General features: G+C 47.3%; 1 protein-coding gene across 1 annotated transcript; it reads left to right on the plus strand.

Moving 5' to 3' along the window:
* The first annotated feature begins 1,854 nt into the window (after positions 1-1,854).
* On the plus strand, positions 1,855-15,022 carry CCNF (cyclin F). The gene is made up of 17 exons (XM_035339482.1): positions 1,855-2,145; positions 3,864-4,018; positions 4,439-4,545; positions 5,464-5,531; positions 6,295-6,488; positions 6,858-6,911; positions 7,444-7,548; positions 8,111-8,188; positions 8,600-8,751; positions 9,288-9,452; positions 10,117-10,240; positions 10,577-10,757; positions 11,204-11,291; positions 11,846-11,945; positions 12,262-12,392; positions 12,583-12,752; positions 13,290-15,022. Exons 1-17 carry the CDS (start codon positions 2,133-2,135, stop codon positions 13,751-13,753), a joined length of 2,349 nt encoding a protein of 782 aa, XP_035195373.1. The 5' UTR covers positions 1,855-2,132; the 3' UTR covers positions 13,754-15,022.
* Positions 15,023-15,269: the final 247 nt, after the last annotated feature.

The following is a 15,269-nucleotide window of genomic DNA, read 5'->3' on the forward strand; positions in this document are numbered from 1 at the left end:
AGAAGTCCTTTGTCTTTGTAAACCTGCTATAAACCCTGCTGAAGACAGCCACAGAGAGACTCTCACATTAATTTCACTCGACTTCGTGTCAGACCCACACAAGGTCGGCATAGCTGTTCCAGTAAATGAGTAATGCGTTGCCAGTGATAAGTACTGGAAGAATGGTATCTTCTGGCTTCTGGCAAGCAGCATCCCTTTAGCTGCAGCTGCTCTGGGGCCAGCTCACCGGTTTGGGTGTCAGCCTTACACAGAGCACTGCTGCCATGCCCTGCCCCTCACCTTTCTTGCATCTGCAGTCACAGACTTGGGGTTCCTGCCGCCGTATTGCCAGCTCCACCTCTCTGTGCCCGCCTGGGTTTCTGCTACAAGCTGTCCCCTTCCCCATGGCCTGCCTTCCTCTGCTGCTCCAGTTTCTGGGAAGAATGAGATCTACCTGAGGGGACTCTGCACCATGACTCACTGAGCATCTCCCGGTGGTATTTTGGCTTTCTACGCGGAGCTGATTATTCATGTTTTGTTTGCTGGTTCAACTTATTTTTAGTTGACAGAAACAGCTGTGAGGGGGAGAAGAAATAAGGAACAAAAGCCGACGGCATGATTAACTCTTTAACTCAAAACACTTCCCAATTAAAAGGAGCTAAATATTCCACGTGTTCTTGATACCACTTTCCCATGCCAGCAGCTGCTGCCCCAGGAACGTTACGCAGCTTTGTGGGTGGCAGTGGAGGTGGACCTGCACGGGAGGAAGCCTTCCACAGCACCTCAGGTATTCAGAGGCACACCTGTTGTGCCCCATGGTCACTTCACGGGTCCAGGGTGGGCACGAGGGGCTGTCCCAGCACAGCAAGCGTCGTGGTGCCACCCAAAATAAGCCACCGAGCTGAGCTGAGCTCCCCCCGGCACGAAGCCGGAGCGCTGGTGGTACCTCAGAGCTACCCCAACCCCTCCCGTGGGTGTACGCACGCAGAGGCACCCAGAGTTTTGTGTTCTACAGATGAAAAACGCTCGTAAATCCTAGGGTTGTCCTTAAATAAAACTCACAGACGCACTACCAAGAAGAAACCTCAGCTGTGCTGGGATTATGTTTATTCAAGGTATGCAACGTCGGGCAGTTTCCGACCACGAACCGTGACACAGCCCCGTTCTGCCCAACAGAACAGCCGCTCCTCTTCCTGCTGCCGTCTTCCAAATGCCTCACGAAGAGCTTCAGGTGAGCTGAAGCACTAACTGCATTCCCCAACGTCCCTTTGTTTTGTCTCTCTCCGCTCTTTGCATTCTCAGCACGCGGGCCTTCCCCTGAACCCTTGACTCAGGTTTGAACTCCGACTCCCAGTTGTCCTCCCCGTTCCCCGCAGCCCTCACGCAAGGCCAAGGCCACCGGGCACGGCCTCTCCCGGCCGCAGCTCCGTCACAGAGGGGCCCCGGCTCGTTAGGGGAGCTGAACTACGTGGCGATAAGGACCGAGCCCCGGCGGCAAGCCGCGAGCCCCGCCGCCGTGCGGGCCCTGGGTGGCACCGCCGGGGGAGCGGGGCCCGGCCCCGAGGGGAGCGGGCGCGCAGCCGGCGCCTGTCGCCATGGCAACGCCCGCCCCGGACAAGGCAGGGGGAGGGGGCGGGGGGGGGGGGGGGGGTCGTTGCTCTCCGCACGCATGCGCCGCAGCCGCCGTGCCCGCGAGGTGCTCGAACCGCCAACTGCCCCGATTCGAATTCGCATCCTCGACGCCCAATCGCGGCCCGCGGGGCGGGCCCGGCCCCGCCTCCCAGCGTCCCGCCGGCCAATCAGGCGGCCTGCTGTGTTTAAAAAAAAAAGTGCGCGCGGCCGGCAGGCGTCGCTCAGCGGAGCCGGGCCTACGGCGGAAAGGGGCGGGGCTCCCTCCACCTCTCTCGGGGCGGGGCCGGCGAGGAGGGGGCGGGGCTTGGGGCGGGGCTGGCCGCGCGCTCCTTCCCTGACCCTCGCTGAGCGCCGAGGGGGCGTGGCCGAGCTCCGGGGACGGAGCGGGCAGCGCGGAGCCCCGCCCCTCCGTGGCCAAGCTCCGCCCCCCGCTGCGAGGCCCCGCCCCCCGCGGCGCCCCTCGCTCAGAACCGCTCCGGGCGCCGCCGCCGCCGCCGTTCGGTCCCCGGGGAGGCGCCGCGATGAAGGCGGGCGGTGAGTGCGGGCCGCGCCGCTCCGGCACCCCCCATCCACCCACACACCCCCACCCCACAGCCCCTCTGCTCCCGGGCGGCCTCCGGGGCTAGCGGCGGGGCCGCGGAATTCAAATAGGGACGGGGCCTCGGCGGGCTCCCGGGGCCGGGGGGTTCGCGGGGGGACCGGCGGGGAGGCTCCCGGAGGCGGCCGGGCCCCTGGCGGCGCTCCTCCTGCCGGGGCTGCCGGGCGGGCTCGGGCTCGGCGCCCCCCGGGGCCAGCGCGGGGAGCGGGGGCGGCCCTGCGGGGCCGGGTGTGGGGGTGCGGGGGTCCCGTCCCGTCCCGTCCCGTCCCGTGGGGCAGCTCCACTCTCACCGGGCTGTGCGGAGAGCCTGGGCCCCGGCACTGTCTGGCTGTGGGGTTCCAGCCAGTGCGTATTAAGGAGCCGGCACCGCGGAGCAGATCGGAGGGGAGGACGCCTGGTAAATGTCCCTGTCCTCCCCCTCTATCCATCTTCTATCCCATTGCTGGGAGAAGCTGGGAGCTGTACCGGGGGCTCGGCCTTTGGCCCTGTTACCTGCCGAGACTGCCGGGCTCTCACCTGGCGCACCTCGCAGGTACGGCACGAGGGTTGGTGTGTGCCTTACGGTGCTGCTTTGGCTCCAGTGTTCTCGTTCACATCAAAGTGTCTCCAAATGAGAAATGATCCAGTGAAAATAGGGTCAGCAGTGGTAGCTCACGCGTGCAGCACAGCACTGCATTCTCCAGCAGAGTCTGTCTTCTGTTTAGCTTCTTTAGGAAAAAAGTAATAAGTTTCCCAGGTATAACCTCTTTTTCTGTAAGTATTTGAAAAGTACAACCAGGGAGTCTTCTGTGACTACAACAAAGACCTTTAAGTGGTCCTTTAATTTGCTTTTACTTCAGAATTTATTTTTGGAGTCCTCCTGTCTGCAAAGGTAACGTTCAGCCGCCTTCTGTCTCAGAAGTGGCCTCTGTTGCCTGGCCTGAGTCTGGCAGGAGCCAGGCTCTTCGTGCCAGCCCAGGCCCTGCACTGTCACTAGCGGATGGAGAAAGGTTTGGGTTTCCTGTCCTCGGAGAGCAAAACGCCGTGCTCCCCTTGGGTTTGCCTCTCTCAGCTAATGCAGTGAGGGTACGCTCTTAACAAGCAACTGAAGTAGCCAGCGCCTCGGTCTGTGAGCTCTACAAAACGATGAAGACTTCAAAGAAAGGCTCCCTGGTCCTTAGGGTTCTTCCGTGAGTGCCCGTGGCAGCAGCTGGCTGCCCAGAAAGATGGGCTGCAGTGGGTTCAGTGGGACTTTTCGTAATCGACCCGGTCACATTTCAAGGTCTGTTATCAACCGAGAAGGAAAAGTTGGGAGGTGGGGGAGGTAAGTGGGGTTGTAGTGGTGACAGTTTAACTAAACGGCCAAATGATGGAGTTAGGGCACAGGAGCTTCTCCTTGATGAGGAGAATTTGAGCTGAATGGCACGAGCCATCCCTTCTGAGCATCTTAGCTTAACTGACTAAATGGAACCAGTCACTTGCTCCTTCGTAGCTGTCTTACAGCACCCTGTGACACGTGCTCAGTCTCTATAGTTAATGTTTGGAGAAGTGTTACATGCTGCAGTAAATAGGTACTTGATCAAATGCGTGTTTATATGTGCACGTACTCTGTAAGTGCCTTTTTTCTTGTACTGTTCCATCACTGACTGAGGTGTTCTGTGGTTTTGTTTTCCAGTGATTCACTGTAGGTGCTCCAGGTGTTTTTCTTTCCCTTCAAAGCGAAGGATAAGAAAACGGCCCCGAGTCCTGACGTTGCTAAGCCTGCCTGAGGATGTTCTGTTTCATGTTCTGAAAGGCCTTCCTGCTGAGGACATCCTCTCGGTCAGAGCTGTGAGTCTGCAAGTGCTTCTCCTCTGTCGCATGCAGTGGCTTGTTTCTGCCATTAGGAGCCAGGACTGCATACAGGAAAGTCTGTGTCCGAGTAAACCTGGAGAAAGGCAAAAAATACATGCAGTGGCTGGATATTTGCTATCCTAATAATTGTATATCTTGGTACTCAAGCTTAAAACAGTAGCAGTGGTATTTGTTTGATTTGTGCAAATTCTCTGTCTAAATTGTCTTGCCAGCTCACTGGGACTGAACAAGTTGATTTGGTTTAGCATCTTTTGCCTTAGTGATGGTTAGACAGGAAGAGAGTTACGATCAACTTTTGATTAATTAGTTACCTGTATCAAATTAGATCACAAAGAACTGTTTCTCCTTTGGTCACTTTAATAATTATTATTTTACGCTTCCCCCCCAACCTTGCAGGTGCACTCACATCTTAAATACCTTGTGGATAATCATGCTAGTGTTTGGGCATGTGCAAGTTTTGAAGACGTATGGCCTTCTCCAAAAAACCTGCAAGTGTTTGAAAGGTAAGCTCTAAGAATCAATATTCCTCTGAAGCTGTAGAGGAGGATGTTTCAAGCTAGGTAGACAGTTCTAATCAATCTTCACTGGAAGTGAGAAATCTGACTACCCTTTTTTTTTTTACAGAAGCCTTTCCATAGGGTGGTGAAGAATTTTTGACTTCACGTGTAAGCTGCAAATTATTGCATACGCTGAAGTTATTTCTCTCTAAGGGCATTAGTACTCCATGTTAGGACATAACACGTTAACTGAAATGTTACTGGCACTTCCATAGGAACGTGCAAGTGAGATCATAGGATCAAGAGCACAACTGTATTTCTGGGTCCTAGTTGTTTTGGTCACTTCTTGTGCAAACCACTGTACTGAAAAGCAGATAAGCTTCAATATTAAAACAAGTGCAGTTTGAATGGGTAATTATAAAGTTAAAAGAGAAAGCACTGTAAAAAGGAAGGAGAGTGTCTCTTTAGTCATCTGATTTGAAGGCAATCAATCAGTTTAAATGTCATGTTAATTGTTCTGCTTCTGGTTATTGCCTCTGCTCTGATGCATGTGTCATCTCTTTTCTGAAGAAGACTTGTCTGAAAATTGGTCTTGGAGGGAGGAGCACAGGGGGTTGAGGCATGTCCTCAATGGTGCAAGTACCGAAGCGTATTATTGCATCTGTGTATCAGGGATGTTGCATGGGAATGGGAAACTGTTCCTATGAATCGTCAAATTATCCTGGGCGTGGACATATGAAAGGGTTGCAGCAAGAAAAGCCACAGCATAATTTGCCTTTAACTTATGTAGTAAAAGCGTGTATGCTGGTGCTTGGTGAACAACAAATTCACAGCTTGGCCTCCGCTGAAGTAACTTGTCTGATGATGTGGGCCTGAAAACACCTGCTGACTTCAACCTGAGGTATCTTCTGTGTTCCCATTCAGGGCTGCTGAAAGGGGTAACTTTGAAGCTGCTGTGAAGCTGGGAATAGCATACCTGTACAATGAAGGCTGTAAGTGTGGAAGCTTGTACTTGGGTCCTTGGGAAAGATGGCATGATGGAAAGAAATACAGACGGGCTGATGGCTTGTAGCTACGGATCAGACTAGTTGCCTCATCATTTTCACTGGCTACTTGCAAAGCTATTTCTCCAATGTCTTGAGCACTGATGCTTTTGTACCCAGGTTCTGGAGCAGTGATGTTCAGAGCCAGTTTGCCGTCTTAAGGTCTCCTGTGTTACCATACCTCTTCAGTTTGTTCTTTCAGTACAACTTAAGAACTGTGCACTAAACTGCCGGGTGTTAAGTGGTGGTATGGCACACAGGTCTTTTAAAACGACAAAATGAGTCAGTGCAAAGCTCGTGAATTCATGTTTAGAAGTCATCTCTTGTAAACTCCTGATCAAACTTGGCTACTTAACTAGTCTGCTGGTTGTAACAAAAGGGATTGATGGCTGGCAGGAGGAACCTCCTCGCTGAGGGTGCTGGCAAGGCAGGTAACTTGCGTAGTAATTCATTTGTGCAGTGACAGGAATTAATGTTGCTTTGGGTATTGGTTTTTGCAACCCTCCTGGGCTTAGGGTTTTATGTTCCTACAGACTAATTATAATAACATTTGTCTTCTCTTGCCATCTCCCTGATCTTTAAAGCTTTAAAGAGAAAGTACTATCCAATCTTTTCCTGATGGTATCCTCTTTTCTCTCTTGGCCTGACTAAATGCCAAAACCATGTTGTGAATAAACCCTAAACTATTTCTGTGTTGTTGTTGTTTGTTTAGTGTCCATCTCTGATGAAGGTCGTGCAGAAGTGAATGGATTAAAGGCGTCTCATTTCTTCAGTCTGGCAGAGCGTTTGAATGTGTCCGCAGCCCCATTCATCTGGCTTTTCATTCGTCCTCCCTGGTCCTTGAGTGGAAGCTGTTGTAAAGCTGTGGTCTTTGAGAGTCTTAAAGCAGAGTGTCAGCTGGAGAAAGTAAGACTGCTTTCTGCCCTTGACTTGTCTTTCTGCCCTTGACTTTAAGACAGGCTGGTAGCTGCACCTAGTTCTCTTGGAAAAACTATTCTCATTTCCCCAGGGAGCTCCTAAGCTCTTGCTGTTTAAGTGACTGTGGATCAATCATCTTAATGAATCTGCTGCCAAGCTACGCAGTATATCACGAGTGCCAGAGGCCTGTGCTGTCTCCTCTGAGAGATTCAGCACTGCCTCAAAGATGAAAAAAACATTGAGAAAAGCAGGGGGGAAGAAGGAAAGGCAAACAACTTTACTCTGGAATTAATAGCAAAAATCGCTATTGTTCCTTGTTTATCTTTAGCAATACTTTATCTTGATGCTTTTTTTCAGGCTCAGAAAGGATCGATTCTCTACTGCTTGGCTAAGGTCTTGAGTCTCTTTGAGGTGAGCGGTGTTTCTGATTTGATATGTTTGGGGATTCTGAAAATGACTTTTATTGATGCTAATGCTGTGTTTGCCTTGAGTGAAGAAGAGAAAAGTCATCCAAATGTTCTTATCTTCGTCAAGTGGCGTAGCAATTTCTGCTTTCAGGGGTTTAACCTAATAATTGTTTAAAGGAACATTATCAACTTAATTTATCCAATTTTAGAAACAAATTAATTTTAGCATGATCATGGGCTTGCTGTGTGGTCAGGTCTTACAGGAAGCCTTCCATTCATAATGAGTATCAAACATACAAAAATGGCCTTCAGTAGCAAGCAAGGTAAAAAGATTTTGTCTGGCTGAGGAAAACCACTGCTTCCTGAGACGGAATCTTTAAATGCTGAGTGGATATTGGAACAGCCCTCATAATCTGGAGTGGACTCACAAGTTGTTGATTCTGCTCCATAGCTCTCAGTACAGAGCCATTCTGTAGCTTCTGAAGTATTGAGATCTGTCTGGACAGCATAAATACAGTCACGCCTTTTGTTCTCAGGATGAAGAAAAAAGAAAAGAGTCCCTTGAAATGTTTGAAGAATCTTCAAAGCAGGGTTGTTTAAACAGCTCCTACCTCCTTTGGGAAAGTAACAGAAAGATTGCTGTAAGTAATTCTGTTTCTCAAAACATTTTCACTGTAACGTCTGAACTTTTGTCCTGTGCAAGGAGCATATGGAGAAAGACATCACTGTTTCTCAAATCTTACCTTCTTCATAACCAAGGAGAATAGTAAGAACGTTCACAAATGAGCTCTGGTGTCTGTTGTGGTGTTTAAAGTAAACGAGTCTACAAGTAGTTGTAAAAGGTGTTAGCAGTTCTTTCATAGTGATCCTACTAAAGGCATAGGGTCTGCTGGCCAGTGATCAGGTTGTTCACTTGGGAATGAGATTGGGGAGATTGCCTGCACTGTCGTTTTTAAAAAAAAATCTGCCAAAGCTTGTATGTTGGAATCTCCTGTAACCTGTCTCATTTCCTGCAAGACCCTGGGCAAGAGCTGGAGAAAGTTTTTTGTAAAAACAGTGCTGTTGTCATGGTGAGAAACAGGTTGCTGAAATAATAGAGGTACCTGCAGGTACTGTTTTTTCGCTGGATATTAGTACTACAGTCCTTCTCTTTGTTATGTGAAGGTAATGGTTTTTGAAATGTGTTTACATTCTTCTCTACAGATGTCAGATCCTGGCAGATACCTCCAAAGTCTCAGGAAGCTACGGGACTATGCAGCAAAGGGCTGCTGGGAAGCACAGGTAAGGTAGATTTTTTTTTTTCCAACCCCCACCCTGGAAAACTATCTTTATTTGGTCTTATGCTGTCACTATAGGCTTAGACTTCTCCCTTCAGAAGCAGGGTCAAAATTGCTGAATAATATCTCTGTGTGTGTGTGTATGTACTCTGCAAATCACCCTCCTTTGGAAAATACTGCACTTCTCCTTGGTCCAATCCAAGGATTAAGCTTGTGATAGGCATAAAAGCCTGCCCCTGAATTGTGTGTGCAGTGTTCGGTATTTTAGCCAGACTAAGAACTACCAATTATCTAGCAGTTCTCTCAAGTAGTTTCTCATGTTCCCTCTTTTCGACAGGAAAATTACAGGACCATTCTAAGCTGCTTTATTTTGCATTTGGTAAAAACCCTTTCTTTTGTGTTTTCTCTACTACAGATAGCTTTAGCCAAAGCTTGTGGGAATGGAAACCAGCTAGGATTAGAGCCAAAATCTTCCAGTGAAATGGTGTCTCAGATCTTTCAAGCCTCCCTTCCTATCAGCAAGCAAAGTATCTTCACTGTGCAGAAAAGAATAAATGAAACAATGAGGTAAAAACTCAGATCCAGGAGTCAGGCCACACAGCAAAAAACTATTTCCCTTTGCATCTGTAGAGGGGAAACATCTAGAATGAGGTCTGTTGGGAGATGAAATCTTTAGCTTTACTCCTCTGCAGTGCATTACGTGCAATCAGGTGCAAGCTAGTGCTTCAGCAGTGTGAACGCCCAGGACTCCGGTGCCTGGGCACACTCCCTGGCTTTCTGTTCAGGGGATGGAGGAAGGATCTTGGGGCAGGCTGGGGGTAGGTGGGAACGCCTTGTGCATGGTGTGGAGTTGTGTAACCACAGCCATGCACTCTCATGCGAGTGGAGCAGTAGTTGACTCTCACAATTCAGGTTGGATATCAGGAAAAGGTTCTGACCACCAAGAGGGTGCTCAGGCACTGGAACAGGCTTCCCAGGGCAGTGGTCTTGTCTTTGAACTTTTAAGTGGAGAAGGAATTGAGATGACTAGGGGAAGGGAGGGTGTTTGGCACTGATCTGAATGGCTTCTAACTGGGCAGGATGTGTCTGTCTTTGCCATCTAGGTATATCCTGATTGATTGGCTGGTGGAAGTGGCTACCATGAAAGACTTCTCTTGCCTGTGCCTTCACATGACAGTGGGATGTGTGGATCGCTATCTGAAGCTGAGACCTGTACCTCGGTCTCGACTCCAACTTCTGGGAATAGCCTGCATGGTCATTTGCACACGGTAGGGTTTCTGACTCATGCTGAGAGGTGGTTACTGTGATCGTTCAAATTCATTTGTGCAGCTCAAGCTTTTTTCCTGGTGCTAATAATAGTACTGGAAAGAATCTTTGGCTTCCCTCTACAATGACTGCTGCTTGAACAGAGTTCAAATACAAACAGTCCCAGTCTCTGCAAATGAGGCACAGAATATTCCTTGAACATGTCTTTTAATATGAAAATAACTCCATAGTGGTGGTGAAGTCTAAATGCATTCCATCAATAACTGAAATCTTTCACACTCATTAGCATGAGTAACCCTGTAAGGAACAACTGCAGCAGTGTTGTTACCTAGTTTAGTCTGTGGCGCTCAGATGAACAGAAGGGTGTGGTGGATAATTATTCTTCTCTGTTAATTACCTCAGTATCTTGCATCTTAACCTAAGAAAGGTTTCATAAATGAAGAATTAGCAATGTCCTAGTAGGTGGTTCCAGCTAAAAGGTGAAATAAATGAAGAATTGCTGGTTTTTCTTTCCCAATCAGTACTTGACTTTATAAGGTACCTATTAAAGTTTAACTCCTTGGCCATCTTGGATGCATTTATTGGCCACAGAAAGAAAAAAAAAATAGTGCATCGGTGCACGAGTTCACTCTCTTCTGGGGTTAACAGTAATCCTTGATATTGCAGTTTCATCAGCAAAGAGATCTTGACAATACGGGAAGCTGTGTGGCTAACGGACAACACGTACAAATATGAAGACCTGGTTAGGATGATGGGCGAGATCATTTCTGCCCTGGAGGGAAAGATAAGGGTGAGTTTGGAAAGCGGAGGGAATATTTTGCCTGTGGGGCTCTTGTAATTAGTGCTTCTTATCTAAGACATTGTTTTATGCAGGTGTTCTTAATCAGCTGTGGAGACCATGCATGTTTGAGAGCATGCAGATGCAAAGCGATCTCTCTTTCTGTAGAGATTAATACTTATGTCTCTTGAGACAAGTTGAGGCCATTTTCTTTTCTGTTGGAGAATATTTCAATGTTAGTATAGTATTGAAAGAAAACACTAATGAAAACGATGTCTTCTGGAAACAACTGTTCTAAATACTTGGTGCTTGTCCTGTATTGCCAACCTGTGTTATCCTTTGTATTAGATACCTACTATTGTGGACTACAAAGAAGTACTGTCAAACATAGTCTCACTGGAGAGAAGAACTCTGCACCTTTACAGCTTCATTTGCGAGCTGTCACTCTTAAACACAAGCCTTTTTGTGTATTCCCCAGCTCGCCTGGCTGCTGCGGCACTGCTGCTGGCTAAGATACTACACGGTCAAGGTAAGGAAAGCCCACTTGGAGCAGTATGTAGGGTCGGTCTGCCTTTCCCTTTTAGGGTGCCTCTTGTTTGTTTACTTCAGCTTTAGGCAAGATGTCCCAGTCACTGTGGGGGGCCGGGTAGAGGGGAGAACAGGTGTAAAACTTGAGAATGAAGAGTTGAGTTCGGTCTATTTGACTTCTTAATAGCTGTGATGAACAAGAGTATCAGCATCAGCCAGTGCAAGCCCAGTGTTTAAACAAGTCTGAAGATTTCTGCCATTGTCTATGCTGTGGGATTTTATTTAGGTATATCTTAAGTTTTTCAAGTAAAGCTATCCTGGAAGCTAATTCTTAAACTGTGTAGGGGCAAAAACCCATGGCAATCGGTATCACTTAAAAATGATCTTTATCTCATAAAGAAATCTGATTATAGAATATGAAATGGTAATATCTGTTCTCTTCTCTAGCGCACCCCTGGACCAGCCAGTTGTCTGAGTGCACTGGTTTCTCTCTTGAAGACCTGTTGCCCTGTGTGCTAAGCCTCCACCAAAAATGGTAAAACTTCTGGAACTCTTTTGGGAGGAAACATGAGTGTGTGTATTCCAGCTCTTGCAGCCATGCTGCATCCATAGTCAGCCCTTCCACATGAAGGAGGTGCCTTTGGGAAGCTGCCTTGCTCCCTCTACCATGAGGCACTGACATCTAGGGGCCAGTTCAGTGACAGTTATTCTGTTTGTCCTGGTAGTGGCCCTGGGCTACCGAAGACCTGGTGCTCCTCAAGGTTAGCAGGTTTCAGCTTGCCACGCTGTTTTCAGACAGTTGTGACTGGCTTCCTGGTGAATTTCAGGAGGAGTTCCGGTAGCCAGTGTAACTAATTTTTGAAAGATTATAAGACAAATATCTTGTATATCTCAAGAAACAGGAAAAGTAGGTGTTCATACGCTTAGAAACCAAGTGGCCTGGCTAGCTGCTTAGCAGTTCTCTGATGAAATGCCAACTTCCTTAGCACAGAGCTAAGGTGGACAGAGGGAAAGTAGATAAACTGCTAGGTTTTGCTAGCACTGTTTCATGTAATCCATTCTAAGACTAGGACTTCAATCTCTTTCCAGTTTCCATGATGAGGTCCCAAAGGATTATAGGCAGGTGTCCTTAACTGCAGTGAAACAACGATTTGAAGATGAGCGTTATGAAGAAATAGGCAAAGAAAAGGTGGGTTAGCTCTTTGTTTCATTTGCTGAAGTTGGACACCCAGAGCAAAGCTACCACACGGCAGGATGTACAAAACTTCACATAAGGGGAAGTAGGTTTAAACTTCAGATTTTTGGAGGCAAGAACAACTAAGTAAAGTTGTGTTTTTTAAACTTCCTCTGCTGGGATTGTAACTGTTAGGGTTGGGTACCTGTAGGAAGAACTCACCAGGATAGCTCACCAGGATAGCTTTCTCCTAGAAAATAAGGATAAAATAGCTGCCTCCTGGAAGAGAGAATTGCTTGATCTAATTCTTACTGACCCTTTATTTTTTTAGATGATGAGTTACAGCCAGCTCTGCTCAGTGTTGGGTGTGAAACAGGAGGACCCGGAGCCCAGTCCTTTGCACACAAATGTGGTGGAAATTGAGACTTTCCTTAGCTCTCCCTCTGGAAAGAGAACTAAAAGGCGAGTATAAGTCATTGCTTTAAATGTCTCTGAAGACGAGCATGAGCCTTGCCTCCTCTCTGGTATCCTGAGGTTCTATTCTTAGATATGATCAATTTTTCTGTAATCGCCTTAATTGGCGTACCTATTAAAAGAGCTGGAAAAGTAGATCTGTTTTTTAATGCGTGACTTCTGGATTTTCTTGCAATAGGAGGAGGGAAGACAGCATTCAGGATGACAGAGGCAGCTTTGTGACTACGCCTACAGCTGAACTATCCACCCAGGAAGAAAGCCTTCTAGACAACTTCCTGGACTGGAGTTTAGATTCCTGCTCTGGTTATGAAGGTGATCAGGAAAGTGAAGGCGAGAGAGATGGAGATGGTGAGGCTTTTATTCTCCTTATAAAAAGCAGAATTAAAACTGGCTTTTTATCTTTGCTTAAAACTGTTTCTCAGGCACCAGGAGCCTGAACTTTGGGCAGAAGGCCAGCTGGAAGAACTCTTCCCCCTCTCCCCAGTGATTATAACTGTTACATTGTTTTAGGAATATACAGAAGTAAAGGAACGTATTGCTTCAGAACATAATGAGGGATTTTGGTAGCTGCTTAGCATTTCAAGACAGTATTTTCAGATAAAACAGTAGGCCAAACTTGATGAATGGGATCGCTTGTAGCCAGTTACAGACACTGTATTATTATCTGCTTGTTCTGCTGATGCAGAGACTGGCCTTTCACTTCCCAAGCAGTTGTTAGGCAGTACCTATCCAAACAGGCTGGGGGGGAAACAGTCTACCCTCCCCTCCATGTTTAAGACACAAAGTTCATATTTGCAAGTGGTTTTCTTTCTGCTTGACTATGCTGAATGCCTGCTTGGTGATGCCCAAGCTGTAACTAACCTCTCCCTTTTGTCATCCTTGCAGTGACAGGTCCCAGTGGGATCTTGGATGTGACGGTGGTTTATGTGGACCCAGCGGAGCACTGCTGTCAGGACTCCAGCGATGAAGATAACCTCTCTGCAGAGTGGTCCGAGCATGCGGCACCACAGAGGAAGGCCAAGACACCGGATGACACTCACAGAGTTTCAACGTATCTTGCCCCAAGAAATCCTAACCGGGAAGGGAGCTCGGGCTACTCTTCCATCAATGGTGCTAGTCCTGCATCGTCTGTAGAAGGCAGCTGTGGAGTACCTCTCAAACCTACCTCAGCACTGTCTCTTGGCAGCGCCATGAACAAGGAGCCATGCCTGCCTCGTTACTTGGAATCGTGTTTACAGTCAGTCTGTGCTAGGTCTAGTGATGGCAAGTGTGACAGAAGGCAAGTCAAACGAAAAAATGTAGCGGAACACAGTGAAGAAAGGGTGAACTTGGGCTTCTTAAGCCTCTGACTTCACGCTTTTTACTTTTCTAGGTTTCCTGGAAACAGTATTTCTGTCATAGTCATACAGGGATGATAGTGAATAATTGACAATACCTCCAAAAAGAGCCCTTCCCCTCAACTTTGCCTACCATGTCCTGCAAGCCTGTCTTTTAATTCTGTAGCTCACTTCTGGGCTGTTTCCTTGATATCTGTCTTTTTAAAGTATTCCCTATTGTCTGGTCCTATGCAAATTAAGATCCTTTTCCACTGACGAAATGTTATAGCTTGTCATACCTCACCAGTTAATTCTTGGTGATAGAAGACTTGTCATGTCCCTTGCTTCACTGTGAGGCCTGGCACTATAAAAGAAAGGAATTTATTTTTGGTTACCAAGTTACTAGATGTAACACTATGCTTGAATTCTTCCATTTGAAAGACCTTTTTGAGGTTGTGCTGCCTTTTTCTTCTGGCCAGGTACTGTATCAAGTCAGCTGGTGCTTCCCTTGTCTACGTGTGTGTATATATATACCCTTTGCTGCACTGATCTAAGGTTTTTATGGATACAATCAAGAGGTAAACGAAGGCTCACAGCAGGTCTGAGCTTTTATTTTTTAACCTACCTCTCACATGGTTTTAAGCCCTATTTGCCTCAGGCCTTAGTTGCCATATGTTCCCTCACCTGAAAAATCCTCCTCCTGTGCCTTATGCTTCACTGCCTAATGCTACAGAAATGTGATCTCTGTGAACTGTTAGTCTATGCTGGAACTGTGTGGTTAAGCTGCCACCTCCAGCCAGTGGCAAAACTTCATTTCCTGTCTTGCACAGTCTTCCTTGCTCTTTCTATTAACGTGTCCTGAAATAAAGCACAAATCACTTGAACACTAGAAACAGGCATCAATGTAGTAATGGCAAACATTGTCTTACGGAAAGCCCTAACTTAATTTTTATTGCAACTGGATCCTAAGTCACATAGGCAGCATATGCTTTTCTTCTATAAAATGAAATCTTCTGTGCTGTATCCGTAGTGATGTGAAAGAACCATCTACGCTGACCTCAGCCTAGCCAACCCTGGTTAAAGCTCTGTCAGCCTGTGAATGTTGGGAAAACAGCCTTCTTCTTAAAAACATAGTGAGCATTCAAATACCAAGGTATAAGACTTCCAGGAGATGTCAATGAATTTAACACTGGAACTGGACTCCATGATTCTCCCTTTGTTTAGAATTTACTGTGGCAGATGGCAACAGTTCAGATACACACAATGTAGTGACTTTTTTATAAAACTTTTTTTGTATAAATAGATGGCTCCTTGCGTTACTGTTATGGATGGTATCCCCTTCGCCTATTTCACTGAGCTGGGGCTTGGAGAGTCAAGGTACTGCTTAGGGATGAAGTCAGAGTTTAGCTCTGAGCCAAGGTGTTAGGATTAAGTTCCAAGAGGGACAGCCTGTAGGCTATTTACATTAACAGCATGAGCAGCTGGGAGAGCATCCTGCACTTTTATTACATGGCAAAAAAAGTTACATGGGGCTCAAATCACCATCACA

This window comes from Oxyura jamaicensis, chromosome 14 (genome assembly GCF_011077185.1).
Source record: "Oxyura jamaicensis isolate SHBP4307 breed ruddy duck chromosome 14, BPBGC_Ojam_1.0, whole genome shotgun sequence".
Classification (NCBI taxonomy): domain Eukaryota; kingdom Metazoa; phylum Chordata; class Aves; order Anseriformes; family Anatidae; genus Oxyura; species Oxyura jamaicensis.